The sequence below is a fragment of the Perissodus microlepis genome, chromosome 14 (assembly GCF_051167445.1).
Source record: "Perissodus microlepis isolate ML-2025 ecotype Zambia chromosome 14, ASM5116744v1, whole genome shotgun sequence".
Classification (NCBI taxonomy): domain Eukaryota; kingdom Metazoa; phylum Chordata; class Actinopteri; order Cichliformes; family Cichlidae; genus Perissodus; species Perissodus microlepis.
The window spans coordinates 560040-575851 of NC_140474.1; the positions used below are offsets into that span (position 1 = coordinate 560040).

Here is a 15812-nt window from a genome sequence, read left to right on the forward strand (position 1 = left end):
TAGCGGAGATGACAATAAAGTTTACTTTGACTTCAGCAGCGAGCAGGCGCACCGAGGGCTCTCGCGCTCACTTTTCACGTATAGAATTTAGAAAAAACATCGGTGCAAATTATAAGGCTCTATCATGATGTCTGGTGTTTTCGTGTTTGTTGTTTTGTTTTTATTTTGTTTTATTTTGCGAGTTGGTTATTAGATGCTGCTCCAGCCACCAGAGAATCCCCCGCCGCCCCGCCCTCTCTTCCCTGTGCTGCAAGCAGCAGGCGCACCTCGCAAACAGAGGGCGCCCTTACTCCCAGCAAATGGGCGATAGAAAACCGATCGGTGCCTATGCCATCTCCAAAATGCGCTGGCTGATGTCGGGGCAGCATGAGTGCGAGCAACTTTTTTTTTTTGCCGATGCCTGTGATGCTGCCCCGGGCAACCGCCCGTGTCGCCCGTATCAAAAACCACTACTGGTGCGTGTAGACCGAGGGGTTCGTCGTGCTGCTCCAACAGGAGTCCGGGAGGTGCGGCGTAGCAACAACGAGCGTGGAGACAAAGCTGGCTTTCAAAAAAAGATTTTTTATTAACAGGAAACTAAAACCGCCGTCCGCTCACCAGTAAAACACACAGTTCCACAGTGGGCCAGGAGCCGGCACCTGTGGGGTCATTACACTTCAACTCAATGAAAAACAGGCCTGCAGGGGGCGCTGTTGCACAGCTGCTCTATCAGCAGATCTTTTGTGGTTTCATACCATCAGTCATTTTCTTTTTGCTACGAGGTCACAACTTTAACAACCTGCAGGGCGGAGGTCATGTGACTTCAGTTGATCAAAATGAAGAGCGGGTGGACCTAACTCAGGTTCCACATGATGACTCATCCCGGTCAAACAGGAAGGTTGCTGGGTGAGACACCTTTCTCCCAGCATGCTTTGATGATGACGGCATGAACCAAATATGTGGCGATCACATGATTAAAGACAGCGTCTGTCAGCAGAGCGCCACCTGGCGTGACTGCGGGTAAACCCCACACGCTTCGGGCCACAAAGCTCTTCCCGCAGGTAGTGACCTCAGGGCTCGCAAAATTTCAAAATCCCTGGTAGCCCTTCGGGCAGGGTCTCTTCAGTTTTTGGTAGCCCAAAATAAATTTAAGTAGCCCGAATAAAAAAGAGAGCAATTTTTTGATTGATGTTTTGTTTCCTGTTTTGTTTCCGTTACAATATCATACATTAAAGTATAATATTGTAACGGAAACAAAACATTAATCAAAAAATTGTTGAAACATAAATTACAACATTGTATAAAAATTACAATCATCAACTCAAACACTTGGTTCTAATTGAACAGAAGTTTCTATGAACTTGTAAGAACTGTGTAGGACATGAATCAGTCTGTGTCAGATCCTGGATTTGAAATTTCCACTGAAGTCACGGGTAAGAGGCAAGTGGAACCAAGATCGAGGCCATTTGCTTTTTGAAGTTTGCAAAGACTGCTACATTGTGCCAGTGGTAGTTCACTCTTTGTAACATAGTAGCTGTTTTAAACTGATTTTCAGGTTTATTTTTAGTTTGTTATTTGCAATTGGTGTTTGTTCTGGGAAAGATATTGCAGACTGAGCAATGATGCATTTCTTGCATTTCTCATGGGTTCTAATGGGGACCTTTCTTAAAATGACTGGTCCCAGTAACAAAGGCGCTTGTCGACTCAGAAATCGAGGGAAAACCAACAACACACCCGGCAGAACATCATGTTATTTACACGGGTGCACATAAGTGGTCCGCATGTGCGCATTCGCTGTCAAAATAAAAGACGTGCACCAGATAAGAAGTTGCAGCGCGCGTTTGCGTCCATATAAAAGGCGCTGTTTTTGTCCGCTAGAGTGGGATTTTCACGGCACATTCTGCACCACATCTCTGTGCGTTCATCATTTGTTTGAAGCCAGCTCACCTCCTGCAACCACTTTTCCGAGAATACGCGCTTCTTTTGTGGTTCGGACTCCTTCTGACATTTCTTTGGAGGTGGAGGCAAACCAAAGTAATTGCTTAAAGGAGCTTCTTCGACATCTTTAAGAGTTCTAAACAAATGTCTGTCCTCCTCCAGAAAATCTTATGTACGCAAACACGCGTTGCAACTTCTTATCTTGTGCGCGTTTTTTATTTTGACAGCGAATGCGCACCTGCGGACCACTTATGTGCAGCCCTGGTTATTTAGCTCGTCATATCGCAGCCACAGAAATTCTTTTGTCCATGAAACCATAAAGCTGCACTTTCTTTTTGCCTTATAGTCTGATTTATCATAACTTTTTTGTGGTAAGCTTTTCTTTGGCTGTCACTTCTTCACCCTGACCTGTTTTATTTGGCTCAGCAGAACTAAAATATATATCCTGCTGCTTTTACACACGCACTCACATAACGCTCAGCGATTCTCTGCGCGATCAACCTCTCACATGTTTAAGCTGCGGGAGATTTCACTTGTCATGTTTGCGTAGTAAGCTAACGATTGATAAGACGATGTCAGAGGAATTGGTGCGCAAATGATCGTCACTCACCAATCAGTGCTGTCGCTCTCTATACACAGTTCACGCGATTGCAAAGTGAAAGCAAAGAACAAGCGCAAATTCAAACGCGATTTCAATATGTCACATATTGACAGTGGCTCACCGATGCCAATGACATAATTACCCAGCTACATTTCCCAAAGAATGCAAAAGCATTGACATATATTTTTCCTTCCTACGATAGGCCGACTGGAAAAATCGCTAGCCCGACGTCCCGGGGCTAGCGATTTTTCCATTTTGCGAGCCCTGGACCTCTACGGCTCCGGCGTCCCAGCGGCTGCTGCACGCTGCTGCATCTTCTGCCTGACGTGAGGCAGCACAGCATCCCTGTAAAACACCTCCAGTTTGGACACTGTCTCCTCCCACAGCTCGGGGTCAAAGGTCACCAGGACCACAGCCGTTTCCTTCAGGGTGAAGACCACGAGGTCGGCCTCCCGCAGCCCCGTCACCGCCAGCTGACACTGGATCTGAGTGTAGTAGCTGTGGGAGGTCTTCAGGCGGTACACTGGAATCTGGAGGAGGAGGACACGAAATCAGAGAGGAAGAGGCGGAGGAATCGGAGGAGGAAGAGGAGGAAGAATCGAAGGAGGAAGAGGAGGAGGAATCGGAGGAGGAGGAGGAATCAGAGAGGAGGAGGAGGAAGAGGAGGAATCGGAGGAGGAGGAGGAGGAAGAATCAGAGAGGAGCAGACTGATGTGTGTTTGCTACCCCGCCGTGCTCCCGTGTGGCCTCCTCATGCAGCTGCAGACAGAAGGCGGGGTCCTCCCTGCAGGCGTCCTCCACCCGTCTGTGTCTGTGCTTGTAGGGACACTTCACCTCCAGACAGAGCAGCCATTGGCCGCTTCGTCTGTCCGTCACGATGCCGTCAGGACTGGCAGCCAACCAGGGCCTCCGGGGGTCGACGAACAAGCCACAGTCCCGAACGCAGACCTGCTGGCCCAACGCCGAGGACTTCAGCCTCTGTGGGGTGATGTAATCAGTGACATCATCAGCAAATGTTCAATAAAGTTTAGTGTGTAGAAAACAGTAGTGAAGGACCTCCTCCTCGTCCCCAGTTTGTAACGTTCTTGTGATCGTTGCGGTTTTCTCACATATTTTGTGCGTTTTCTGATATTTTTCACTGATTCTGGTTTTCTTATCATTTTATACACATCTATCTTTCACGTCACTGATTTAAAACTATTATTTTTTCTGTTCACTGTTGACCATTACCATAATAATTAGTAATTGGTCATTTATTTGTATCTCTCAGGCGTCGCACTTTTTAGTCTTTTCCTCGTGATACTGAGCTTCTTTGACTTGTTAAATTAAACTTTAACTCAGAGCTCTCATAATGCCCATATATCCTGCTGGCCGTGTTTGTGAGGATGGCTGAGTGTTACAAAGATGCTGAAACACACCTGGTACCTGCGGATGACCTCAGCCTCCATGTGGACCCCCCAGCTCATGGCTCTGGTCTGGACTCTGGGCCCCTCACCTGTCGAGACAGTCAGGTAACCAGTTACTGGCTGACCTCTCGGGATCCTGCACGTGTTACAATAAAAACTCACGCCAGCAGACGTCCTGGTGAAGCTGCTAAAAGATACATTTATATGGAGTCAGGGTACCAGGTGGTAGAAGGTGTGGCCTACCTGTGACAGCAGCCAGGTAGGAGGTGGGCGGAGTTTTACTCTTGCCGTTAACAAAGCCGGAGCGAGCGATGCTGTGTGCCACCGAGGCCGTGATCCGGTTCTTCCTCCAAGCGAACCAGTCTGGGTTGTTTCTCTGTCCGCGGGTCAAGACTTCCACCTCCTCCACCACACACCGGTCCAGACGGACACCCACATCCAGGGGCACCTGCTCGGGTCTGGGTGGGGCTGCTGGGGAAGGTTTCTGGGGAGGATCTGGATCAGCAGCAACCGCCTCCTTCACAGGTTTCTGTGACGGTTTCTGTCCTCCTTCAGGAGGAGGTCTCACAGCCGAGGCAGCTTTTTGGGCGCCGCTGTTTCCTGGATCTGCCCGGGAGTCAGTCCCAGTCTGAAGGGGGCGCGCAGCACCGGGTCTGGTTTTACTGGAGGTTCTGGTTCCAGTGATGCCTTCTGGAGTCTGGATGGAGGGGTGGTATCTGACCTGAGGGAGGACTGGTTTCTGAGCCGTGCCAGTACCTGTGGAAGTCTGCTTGGTGTGGTGGTTCCGCATTGTTGTTGGGTCTTGATCCGAAAGGGGACCAGAAGAGAAACTGCAGGAAAGGAATGAAAAGCAGAAGAGTCTGAATCCAGGAAGCAATAAACGTGATCAGATGAAATAAAATCACGAAACGAAATGAATCACCATCATCGAAATGAATATCAAATCAAACGGGTAATAACAGATTTTTAACTTGACAGACTCGACCGAGGCTTTTATTTTGAAGAGTCAGATGTTTCGCCACACATCCGGTTCAAACAGCCGAAACAAACCACGTGATCGCCCGACCACGTCCCAAGCGCATACACTCCTGCTACCAGACTCCGTTCAGATTTGTGTAGAAACACGGAGCTCGGTGCTCCGGTGGACGCAGGCTCACCGGGAGGCGTTTGAGACTCACGGGGAGGAGCCGCTCTGGTTTTCGGCCCTGACCTCACGAAGGCAGCGTTCATCGTCTTTCAGGGCGATTCTTCCAAATAATCAGGCCAACTTTAACGTTTCCTCGTCTGTCTTTTAAGAAACAACTAAAAGCTCTTATTTTTTAGTTTTTATGCGCTGTTATTTTGTTGTGAAGCACTCTGTGATCCTTGTCTTATATTAATACAATTTTACTTACTTTTATAATGTGTTCTTATGGTCCTCGTCTTATGGGAAATAGCTTTTCTCTTGAAACAGAAAAACAGGGAAACAGAAACGGAAGGAGGCCCTAAAGTGAATGAATTTTGAATAGAGTCTGGTTGAAGCCGCTCCGGCTCCTCTGAGAGCACACGGCGAGGTTAGTTCGTGTTTCCAGACCTCGGCCTGTCTGTTCTACGCTCATTAAGCTGTAAACCAGAGGGCTGGCTCCTTATCTACCTGGCAGGTGAGTGAAAGTGTCAGAATGTACCTTACCTGTCTCTGCTGTCGGTCTGAGAGCAGAAACGAAACCGAGTCTATTTAAAGCTTCGCTGACTCATTATCCCGTGACACCCAGACACGTCCCGGCATGTTTCAGCTCAGCCTGCTCCCAATAATCTGGGGGATCACCGATGAATCATATCAATAACAACCGGAAGACTCGGGTTTGGAGTTTGTTAATAGATCCACAGTAGACGCTGAACACTCATCATCATCACTATCACTGTGTATGAAGGACGAGCTGCTGTCAGCCCACCTGTGTGCAGGTCGCAGTCTCACCTGGAGGCGTGGCTTCGAATCCACTTCTGACAAAACGCTTTGCTCTTGTTTGTTTACAATAGTGAAAAACAGTGATGCATAAAAATACCAACTATGCATTTTAATATTCTGATTCAATTCAACTTTATTTATACAGCGCCAAATCACAACAACAGTCGCCTCAAGGCGCTTTATATTGTAAGGTAGACCCTACAATAATAGATACAGAGAAAAACCCAACAATCATATGACCCCCATGAGCAAGCACTTTGGCGACAGTGGGAAGGAAAAACTCCCTTTTAACAGGAAGAAAGTGCTCTAATAGGGTGATATGGTACTACAAGGTCATTAAGATAAGATGGGGCCTGATTATTTAAGACCTTGTATGTGAGGAGCAGGATTTTGAATTCAATTCTGAACTTAACAGGAAGCCAATGAAGGGAAGCCAAAACAGGAGAAATCTGCTCTCTTTCTAGTCCCTGTCAGGACTCTTGCTGCAGCATTTTGGATTAACTGAAGGCTTTTCAGGGAGTTTTTAGGACTTCCTGATAATAATGAATTACAGTCGTCCAGCCTGGAAGTAATAATACTGGTACTGTCTCCAGTCTGGTCAGAGCCCGCTAACTGTCTTTGGTTCTGTGTGGTTGGCTGAACCGCAGCTCGCCTCACTGAAGAGAATTTGACAGGAAGTGGCGAGCTCCTGCTCTTTGTTTGAGTCTTTGTTCTGTTAGACCTCAGTTTGTGTTGAACCGCTGTGATGTGTCCTCCTGCAGCGGATCATGCGGGTCTCTCGGGTCTCTGCCGGCCTCTTCCTCACTGATCTGGACTCGGCTCTGAACACCAGCGTGTTGACCAGCAGAAATGTCACTCTCATCGTCAACGCCAGTGGGCTCGAGGACATTTCCTACCCGCAACTGGATGGTCTGCAGGTGCTCCACGTCCCCGTCCAGGACCAGCCTCATGCCCCCCTCAGAGAGTACTTCGACCTGGTAACTGAAGGGATCAACCAGAACCGAACGGGGGCGACTCTGGTCCACTGCACCGCCGGCAGAAGCCGGTCCTCTGCGCTGATCATGGCCTACCTCATGAGGTAGCCACAGTGCTTTAGTCTCACTTTGACAGTCAGGTTCTGGTCTCTGATGTGGTTCTGGTCTCTGTGCTTCAGGTCTCAGGGTCTCAGCCTCCGTCGAGCTCACGAACTTGTTCTGGAGCAGCGACCATTTATTCGACCCAACGCTGGTTTCTGGAGGCAGCTGATAGACTTGGAGAGGACCCTGTTTGGTAGGAACACGGTGAGGATGGCGAGGACACCAGGCGGCGTCCTTCCTGAAGCTCTGGAGGACTCGGACGCTGCAGCGGTGCACTGCCTGAATGTCTGATGCTGGCTGGCTCTGCAGCGTTTTCGGTGTGAAGCGCTCTGAGGAACTGCTTCCACGTGCTCTTCCTGTTGTTGGGAGGAGCTTATAAACCTGTGCATATTTCTCCTGTTCTCTGGGCCTCAGAGTGCTGCTCTGTGATTGGTTGTGGTTTAAATGCCGCTGAAATCATCAGTTTTCTGCAGTGTGTGTGTGTGTGTGTGTGTTATGGTGCCAGACGGTTATTTACTTGTAATTTTATGGTACAAATGAAAAAGTCACATGACTGAGCAACTGCTTCAATCAAACCTTTATTTAAAAAACCCCCCAAAACAAACAAACAAAAAACCATCATCAGCAACAGTTCAGGTCAGACGCTGCACACAACCCTGCAATCAAGCTGAACTGAGCATGTGCAAGAAACACGTGAAAACAACGAGTAAGAAAAGTTTTATCAGGACAGCAGATTGACCACATTAGTCCGGGGGCGGGGCTGTGCGTGTGGGGGGCTGAGGTCTCAGTACTGGAAGCTTCTCTTGGTCTGGATGTCATCGAGGATCTGCTGCAGCTCCTCATCCTCGAAGCGACCCTCCAAGCTGAAAACACAGAAAACTTTATTGACACAGCAACCGAACAACCACACAGACACACACAGGTGTCGTCATGGAAACAGCATCGTCACAGATCACTGACGCCACCTGCTGCTCTGCCTCGTCCTGCTGCCGGTTCTGCTCTGAAGTATCTGCAGAACTGAACCAGGACCAGCTCTGGACAGGAAACTGAATCTCTCTGCAGCTGTGTACCTGACTCCGTGGTATAATTCTCAAACACGTAGCCTAAAGCAGACGACTCGTAATCTGGAGAGGAAATGGCGAGTCACAAATTTAGAGGATCATCATTTAGCCTGGAGAAATAGTTTGCTGCTTTATAAGAAAGCCCTCCGCAAAGCCAGAACATCTTACTATTCATCACTGATTGAAGACAATAAGAACAACCCCAGGTTTCTCTTCAGCTCTGTAGCGCCAACCATCCCTTTAACGTTAACTAGTAATGACTTCATGAACTTCTTCACTAATAAAATTTTAATCATTAGAGAAAAAATTACATCTGTGGGATGATTATTGGTAATATTATCTACAGCTACTCTTAGTACCATTGATGTTAAGTTAGACTCTTTTTCTCCAATTGATCTTTCTGAGTTAACTTCAATAATTACTTCCTCCAAACCATCAACGTGTCATTTAGACCCCATTCCTACAAAACTGCTCAAAGAAGTCCTGCCATTGATTAATGCTTCGATCTCTAATAATCAGCTATGTACCACAGGCCTTCAAGCTGGCTGTAGTCTGTCTTGTGTCAGTGAAGTAAAAGACGGATTTAATGCGACAGGACCATTCAAACAGCAGTCGCTTTCTAAAACACCAGATACAGTGGCTTGCTAAAGTATTCGGCCCCCTTGAACTTTCCCACATTTTGTCACATTACAGCCACAAACATGAATCAGTTTCATTGGAATTCCAGGTGAAAGACCAACACAAAGTGGTGCACACGTGAGAAGTGGAACGAAAATCAGACATGATTCCAAACATTTGTTACAAATAAATAACTGCAAAGTGGGGTGTGCGTAATTATTCAGCCCCCTTTGGTCTGAGTGCAGTCAGTTGCCCATAGACGTTGCCTGATGATTGCTAATGACTAGAGTGCACCTGTGTGTAATCTAATGTCAGTACAAATACAGCTGCTCTGTGACGCCTCAGAGGTTGTCTAAGAGAATATTGGGAGCAACAACAGCATGAAGTCCAAAGAACGCAGCAGACAGGTCAGGGATAAAGTTATTGAGAAATTTAAAGCAGGCTTAGGCTACAAAAAGATTTCCCAAGCCTTGAACATCCCACGGAGCACTGTTCAAGCCATCATTCAGAAATGGAAGGAGTACGGCACAACTGTAAACCTACCAAGACAAGGCCGTCCACCTAAAGTCACAGGCCGAACAAGGAGAGCGCTGATCAGAAATGCAGCCAAGAGGCCCATGGTGACTCTGGACGAGCTGCAGAGATCTACAGCTCAGGTGGGGGAATCTGTCCATAGGACAACTATTAGTGGTGCACTGCACAAAGTTGGCCTTTATGGAAGAGTGGCAAGAAGAAAGCCATTGTTAACAGAAAACCATAAGAAGTCCCGTTTGCAGTTTGCCACAAGCCATGTGGGGACACAGCAAACATGTGGAAGAAGCTGCTCTGGTCAGATGAGACCAAAATGCAAAACGCTATGTGTGGCAGAAAACTAAGACTGCACATCACTCTGAACACACCATCCCCACTGTCAGATATGGTGGTGGCAGCATCATGCTCTGGGGGGGCTTCTCTGCAGCAGGGACAGGGAAGCTGGTCAGAGTTGATGGGAAGATGGATGGAGCCAAATACAGGGCAGTCTTGGAAGAAAACCTCTTGGAGTCTGCAAAAGACTTGAGACTGGGGCGGAGGTTCACCTTCCAGCAGGACAACGACCCTAAACATAAAGCCAGGGCAACAATGGGATGGTTTAAAACAAAACATATCCATGTGTTAGAACGGCCCAGTCAAAGTCCAGATCTAAATCCAATCCAGAATCTGTGGCAAGGTCTGAAAACTGCTGTTCACAAACGCTGCCCATCTAATCTGACTGAGCTGGAGCTGTTTCAAAGAAGAATGGGCAAAGATTTCAGTCTGTAGATGTGCAAAGCTGGTAGAGACAGACCCTAAAAGACTGGCAGCTGGAACTGCAGCAAAAGGTGGTTCTACAAAGTATTGACTCAGGGGGCTGAATAATTACGCACACCCCACTTTGCAGTTATTTATTTGTAACAAATGTTTGGAATCATGTCTGATTTTCGTTCCACTTCTCACGTGTGCACCACTTTGTGTTGGTCTTTCACCTGGAATTCCAATAACATTGATTCATGTTTGTGGCTGTAATGTGACAAAATGTGGGAAAGTTCAAGGGGGCCGAATACTTTAGCAAGCCACTGTAGGTAGGTATCGGATTCAGTACCACATTCAAAAGTGACCCAGATTGGATTTGAAAATATTGGATTTGTGCTGTTCACACTGTCAGTACCATGATCGGATACGGGTCGCAAAGGGTGAAAAAAGTCGGATTTGATGCGCTTTCGCCTGCAGTGTGAACGTAGCTTTGTTATTCTGCAATAGACCTAGGATTCCCATGATGCACTGAGTTTTTCCTTTCCAGTCACCTTCCTCACTCACTATGTGTTAACAGACTCTCTGCATTGAATCATATCTGTTATTAACCTCTGTCTCTCTTCCACAGCATGTCTTTATCCTGTCTTCCTTCTCTCACCCCAACCAATCACAGCAGATGGCCCCGCCCCTCCCTGAGCCTGGTTCTGCCGGAGGTTTCTTCCTGTTAAAAGGGAGTTTTTCCTTCCCACTGTCGCCAAAGTGCTTGCTCATAGGGGGTCATACGATTGTTGGGTTTTTCTCTGCATGTATTATTGTAGGGTCTACCTTACAATATAAAGCTCCTTGAGGTGACTGTTGTTGTGATTTGGCGCTATATAAATAAAATTGAAATGAACTTTCAAAATAAAGCTGCAGGGCTGGTCAGGTCTGTGTGGCTGTCTCGGACAGCTTCCTGTTTTTATGAAGTGTTTTACACGGCCCGTGTGAGTGCAGCGTCACACGCAGTGCTCTGTTGTCCAGATTCTGTACAATAAAGTTCAGATTTGTCTCATGAAGCTGTTCCACTGTGCCAAAAGTCATTATTTCAGTCATAAACTGATATAAAAAACTGGGGAGGTGGTTCATCCTGTGGGCTCAGACTAAAGCCAACTGGCTCACCCAGCTGACTCGCACAACCAATCAGGATGAGCCTGTGCCTCCACCTCCACCTGCTTTTCAGTGATCTTTTATTTTTCATCTGAATCGTTAAGATTTAGGGTTAGACAGACACGTTCATTAAATCAGAAGTGTGAACAGGTAACACTTCCCGCCTGTGGAGGAAACACGACCCGTGTATTTAATGGTGGAACTGCAGGAAACGCATCACTCTCCGTGCCCTCGCCTAACTGGTTGTTGTTCCATGGGCTTAATCAGAACGGTCCCATTTGTCACTACCCGATCCGTACTGGAAACCCGATCCGTACCACGCATGTGTGAAAGGCGTCTACTTCATTTTACGATAGTTACGGGTCAGAGTATCTGTTAAGATGTTAACAATAATAAGTATCTCTTAAAATTTTTGCAATAATGAAACATTTCAATACAATGTAGACAAAAACGAAATAAAAAGATAGTTACGGATCAGGACTCCCCGATCCGTACCGCGCATGTGCAGATGTTTTCTTCTTCTGTTTAGTTTAATGGCAGTTTACTCCCAGTGTACGAGGACACTGCCACCTGCTGACCGAGCGAATGAACCCTATTGTAAACTGAATTAGCGTCATTACAAACGTGTGTTAAAATTGATTTAGTGATAGTCGAGTGTGTTTATGCTTGTCTGTGTGGAGAGGATTGTTGGAATAGTGATGATGATGTCCGCTATCACTGTCAGTTGTCAGTAAACACTTCATCTGGCTGATGAATCTTCACGTGACATATTACAAAGTCTGTATTATTAAGTCTTTAATTAAGCGCCATTCTTCTTATTTTACGGCGCTGTTGTTCAATCGGGGGACGCTCTCTGTTGAGGAGAAAAGCATGAATTTGTTTGTATACGGAGGTGTCCATTGTTTAAATGTCCGAAAAAGAGGCAGAGCTGTCGAGAAATGCTAGGAGCTAACTGGGCGCTAACCGTATCATATTAACTGTCACAATGTTGGCAAAGAGAGAAAGTGACGTAAGATTTGTGCATGCGTGGTACCGATCGGGTTTCCGGTACGGATCAGGTAGCGACACCATCCATGTGATGGTCATGTGACCACGCCCCTCAGCTACAGAGTAAATGGTCTGTGTGCAACGACTTCCTACAGACACACGAAAGGAATTCTTACCAACCCCACTCATGCTGTGATCACCCACCCACAGGTGTGGTTTCTGGATTCCAAATGTTGTGGCCATTTTTGTTGAATGTTTATAAAATGCAATTTGTATTCATTTTAGTTCTTTCTTTAAAGTTGTAAGAATATACTGACCAAGTTTTGTTAAGTAAATTTGTAATTAATTTTTGGAAAAGTTTTTGGAAAGTGATTGGTTTATTAGCTTATGGAGCCTCCCATTAATCGGGGGATTAAGAGCACCCTGGAGGGGTGTGGTAAATGTTTTTGGTTTTTTGTTTGCCAAATGTCTGATGGGAAGACGGGAGGGTTAGAAAATGATTTTTTGACCACTTTTGAAGTTGTTAAAGCAAATTAAGTTAACTTTCGTTTAATTTTAAGTTGTAAGAAGTTATTTGGTTGATTTTTGTTTATAATTTTGCACGAAATAAACGCCATATGATTTTTAAACAATGGAGTCAGAAGTGCGTTCCAAAAGCAAACCTCCCGTTGCCACCCACGGCCTTTTTGGTGTTTGGAACATAAAAGGCCGTGACACCAAATGTTTCCACCTGCCGCATCCAACCGGTCACAGCAGATGGCCCCGCCCCTCCCTGAGCCTGGTTCTGCCGGAGGTTTCTTCCTGTTAAAAGGGAGTTTTTCCTTCCCACTGTCGCCAAAGTGCTTGCTCATAGGGGGTCAAATGATTGTTGAGTTTTTCGCTGTATGTATTATTGTAGGGTCTACCTTACAATATAAAGTGTCTTCAGGGAACTGTTGCTGTGATTTGGTGCTGTATAAATACAACTGAACTGAATTGAACCTGCCTATGTGTTTAACTCAGCTAGTTATGAACTGTGGAGCAGCTCCTGTACCTCAACACTGCAGCTGTCACAGAGGCTTTTATTGTGAAGTTCCTGCTGTGACGTGGATCGGACTTACCTGGGAATCAGGGCTTTGGCCTCCTCTGCGGCTTCTGGACACAGGTTGGCCAAACTGGCGAGCTCGAACTTGTGGAGCTTCTTCTGCAGCAGGAGGCTGAAGACAGAAAGATGACAGGGGTCAGAACCGGATCGCCTCGGACCTGGGCAGGAGCCGGGGCGGGGGCGTACCTGCGCACGGCCGTGATGGTCTCGCGGTTCTTGAAGCGGCTGAAACGGGCCGTGTAGTTGAGGGTCTTCATGAAGACCTCGGACAGCTCCTGCTCGTCCTCGGCGCTCTCGTTCTGCTGCTTTCTGTGCTCCAGCAACATGTGGACCTCCGAATTCAGCAGCGTCTCCGCGTTCTCGAACTCTGAGGGGGAGGAGGAGGGGTTAACATCTGTCAATCACTCAGCACGCAGGCTCAGAGAGGCTTTGAACCTTCAGCCGAACCCACAGACAGCAGCTCGGTCTGTGTACCCGCGTGCACCCACGGACCGCCCGCGCGTGTCTGTAGTTGTTCGAGAGTGCGTGCGCGCGCTGCAGGTACTCACCTTTAGGAAAGAGCAGCTGAGAAGCGTCCTCTTCAATATCACCAACATGCGGAGGAGCCGCGCCGCCTCCAGCCGCCATGTCGAGGAGCAGTCCCGGCTACCGGCCGGGGAGTGTGAAGCCGCCCGGAGGGTGAGACACAGCTGCCCGGTCAAGCCTGGCAGCTCGGCAACAAAGCGCAGGTCGGGGGGGGAATCCCGGAGAGAACGGTCGGGGGGTAGAAAGCAGCGCCGCCGCTCCGGACCGCAAGAAAACAGCGAGAACTACTTCCGGGGCGCCCACAGTCACTTCCGCTCTTTGTGACGACATTAAAGAACATGAAAAACAGAAGGAGGGTGCAGTTTGTGCCAAAGAGATGGCAGTATAAAAAAAAATTACATAAAATTAGAGAATCAGGTCAACAGTTCATTTTCCTGTCTGGCAGGGATTCTTTCAAAGTAACAGTCTCTGCTAGCAGCGCCCTCCTGCGGACGGGAGCGGCAGCTTCGCACTGAGTGTCAGAGAATAGTTTTAAGCAGTTTAAAAAAGATTATTTTGTTACATGAGTGCCGGAAGCCGCTGAACCCCGACAAAAAGAAACAGAACAGAATCTGTTTCAGCGGTCGTAAAAGGGAGACTGCGTTGGCCGGGAATCGAACCCGGGTCAACTGCTTGGAAGGCAGCTATGCTAACCACTATACCACCAACGCCTGAAGGCAATGGCGCTGTACCACAATAAAACACACGCAGCATCAGTATGACTCAATATGGCGTAACATGACGGCTGTGACCTCACAGCAGGGAGGTCCTGGGTATCACAGAAACTCAGGAGAGGCTTCTCCAAGCACACCGGCCACAAAGTCAACAACCTAGTGTAGCTGTGCAGTACAGCGACGAGAGCTCAGACCTGGAGAAACCAAACAGCCACTTCATAATATCAGCTATCAATTTTATTTCTATAGCACAAAGTGCTTCACAAGTAGTTCATGAACAAGAGAAAATAGAAAAATAACACATGATATAAGGCAAAGGCAACATATTTAACATAAAACAAAACAAACACAAAACAAGCCTGTTGGTGCTCAAACTGAACTTTGAGTTTCATCAAGCCAGTGTAAAAAGCGTGAGTTTCAAGACGAGATTTGAAACACTGTATAGACTCTGAAGTACGAATATCAAGTGACAAGTGATTCCCAGTGTTGGGAAGGGTACATTTAAATGTATTCCATTACAGAATACATGCCCCAAAATGTATTTTGTAATGTATTTGTAACTGAATACTTTGGATTACTTAATCTATTATCATGCTTTTTACAACTACATGAATGTCCTATTGCTGTGTGATTTATTACTATTACTGAAGGTTACTCTCCACACCAACACCAACTAGATGTTAAAATCTTAATATAAATGAGTAACAGTAGGTGGACATTAGGTAAGGCTGCACTTTTTGCAGCGATCTCGTATAGAAAACTATTTCTGTATCAGTAATATGTTTTCTTTCTGTCTGTTAATAATCATGTGGAACTGCACATGATTATTTGCAGCTAGCAGGTTGTTAATGCTATCCATCAAGTCTTAAAAACAGCATGTTAATACGTGGAGATCCTGAAAGCTGCTCCAAAAATGATCAGATTTTATTTGAAATATTTGTTCAATTCTCCTCCAAACCCCAGCAGCTGTCTGTTGTAGGCTTTGATTGTTTACTAAAATAATAATAAAAGTGTTCTAACATCTCGCTGATTTTATTCAGGCATACATGTGTACTGTGTTTATTAAAAGAGATGAAGCTTGTGCTTCTGTCGTGTAGTGATTATGCTTAACTGTATGATGCTTATTAGACATTATGAAACAGATGATACATGAAAGTGAATTTTGCCAAAGTGCTTAAGATGCTTTTTAAAATAATTTTTTATTTATTTATTTTTTATTTTTTTCCTGTCCCATTTGGATCTTTAGCCGTCAGAATTGTTGTCTAAAGGCCAAGAAAGATGCCAAGCGGATTTACTTTATCCAATTGGATCATCATGGCCTTGCCATATTGGTCCATTTGACTGACCTTTAATATAATTATGTATTTATTTGATTTGATTTTTGGTTGTTACAGACGGGACAGACATGACTGGGGGATAGGACAGGGAGAAAGAATGAAAGAAAGAGAGGGAGAGAAAGAAAAA

The 15812-nt window shown here is 46.4% G+C and overlaps 3 protein-coding genes and 1 non-coding gene across 4 annotated transcripts; 1 reads left to right on the top strand and 3 right to left on the bottom strand.

Annotated features, from left to right (window-relative positions):
* Positions 1–541: 541 nt before the first annotated feature.
* On the bottom strand, positions 542–5889 carry LOC146372750 (uncharacterized). The gene is made up of 5 exons (XM_084950427.1): positions 5594–5889; positions 4168–4754; positions 3937–4013; positions 3245–3496; positions 542–3048 (listed from the first exon to the last, which is right to left on the bottom strand). Exons 2-5 carry the CDS (start codon positions 4712–4714, stop codon positions 2791–2793), a joined length of 1134 nt encoding a protein of 377 aa, XP_084806553.1. The 5' UTR covers positions 4715–4754; positions 5594–5889; the 3' UTR covers positions 542–2790.
* Positions 4945–10948, top strand: LOC146372751 (dual specificity protein phosphatase 14). The gene is made up of 3 exons (XM_084950428.1): positions 4945–5564; positions 6631–6947; positions 7023–10948. The coding sequence occupies exons 2-3, from the start codon at positions 6637–6639 to the stop codon at positions 7234–7236; spliced, it is 525 nt and encodes a 174-aa protein (XP_084806554.1). The 5' UTR covers positions 4945–5564; positions 6631–6636; the 3' UTR covers positions 7237–10948.
* Positions 7508–14060, bottom strand: polr2d (RNA polymerase II subunit D). Its single transcript, XM_084950429.1, has 4 exons — positions 13659–14060; positions 13297–13477; positions 13127–13222; positions 7508–7808 (listed from the first exon to the last, which is right to left on the bottom strand). Exons 1-4 carry the CDS (start codon positions 13735–13737, stop codon positions 7730–7732), a joined length of 435 nt encoding a protein of 144 aa, XP_084806555.1. The 5' UTR covers positions 13738–14060; the 3' UTR covers positions 7508–7729.
* Positions 14061–14273: 213 nt separating this feature from the next.
* Positions 14274–14345, bottom strand: trnag-ucc (transfer RNA glycine (anticodon UCC)). Its single transcript has one exon. It is a non-coding gene; the product is annotated as a tRNA-Gly (tRNA).
* Between the last annotated feature and the right edge of the window lie 1467 nt (positions 14346–15812).

Coding starts and splice junctions, on each gene's coding strand:
- polr2d (XM_084950429.1), bottom strand. CDS start 13,737: ATGGCGGCTGGAGGCGGCGCGGCTCCTCCGCATGTTGGTGATATTGAA. Junction 13,478..13,658: donor TCAGCTGCTCTTTCCTAAAG/GTGAGTACCTGC, acceptor CCTCCCCCTCAG/AGTTCGAGAACGCGGAGACG. Junction 7,809..13,126: donor GCCAAAGCCCTGATTCCCAG/GTAAGTCCGATC, acceptor CTGTGTTTTCAG/CTTGGAGGGTCGCTTCGAGG.
- LOC146372751 (XM_084950428.1), top strand. CDS start 6,637: ATGCGGGTCTCTCGGGTCTCTGCCGGCCTCTTCCTCACTGATCTGGAC. Junction 6,948..7,022: donor ATCATGGCCTACCTCATGAG/GTAGCCACAGTG, acceptor TCTGTGCTTCAG/GTCTCAGGGTCTCAGCCTCC.
- LOC146372750 (XM_084950427.1), bottom strand. CDS start 4,714: ATGCGGAACCACCACACCAAGCAGACTTCCACAGGTACTGGCACGGCT. Junction 3,497..3,936: donor AGGTCATCCGCAGGTACCAG/GTGTGTTTCAGC, acceptor ATCACCCCACAG/AGGCTGAAGTCCTCGGCGTT. Junction 3,049..3,244: donor CCACACGGGAGCACGGCGGG/GTAGCAAACACA, acceptor CTCCTCCTCCAG/ATTCCAGTGTACCGCCTGAA.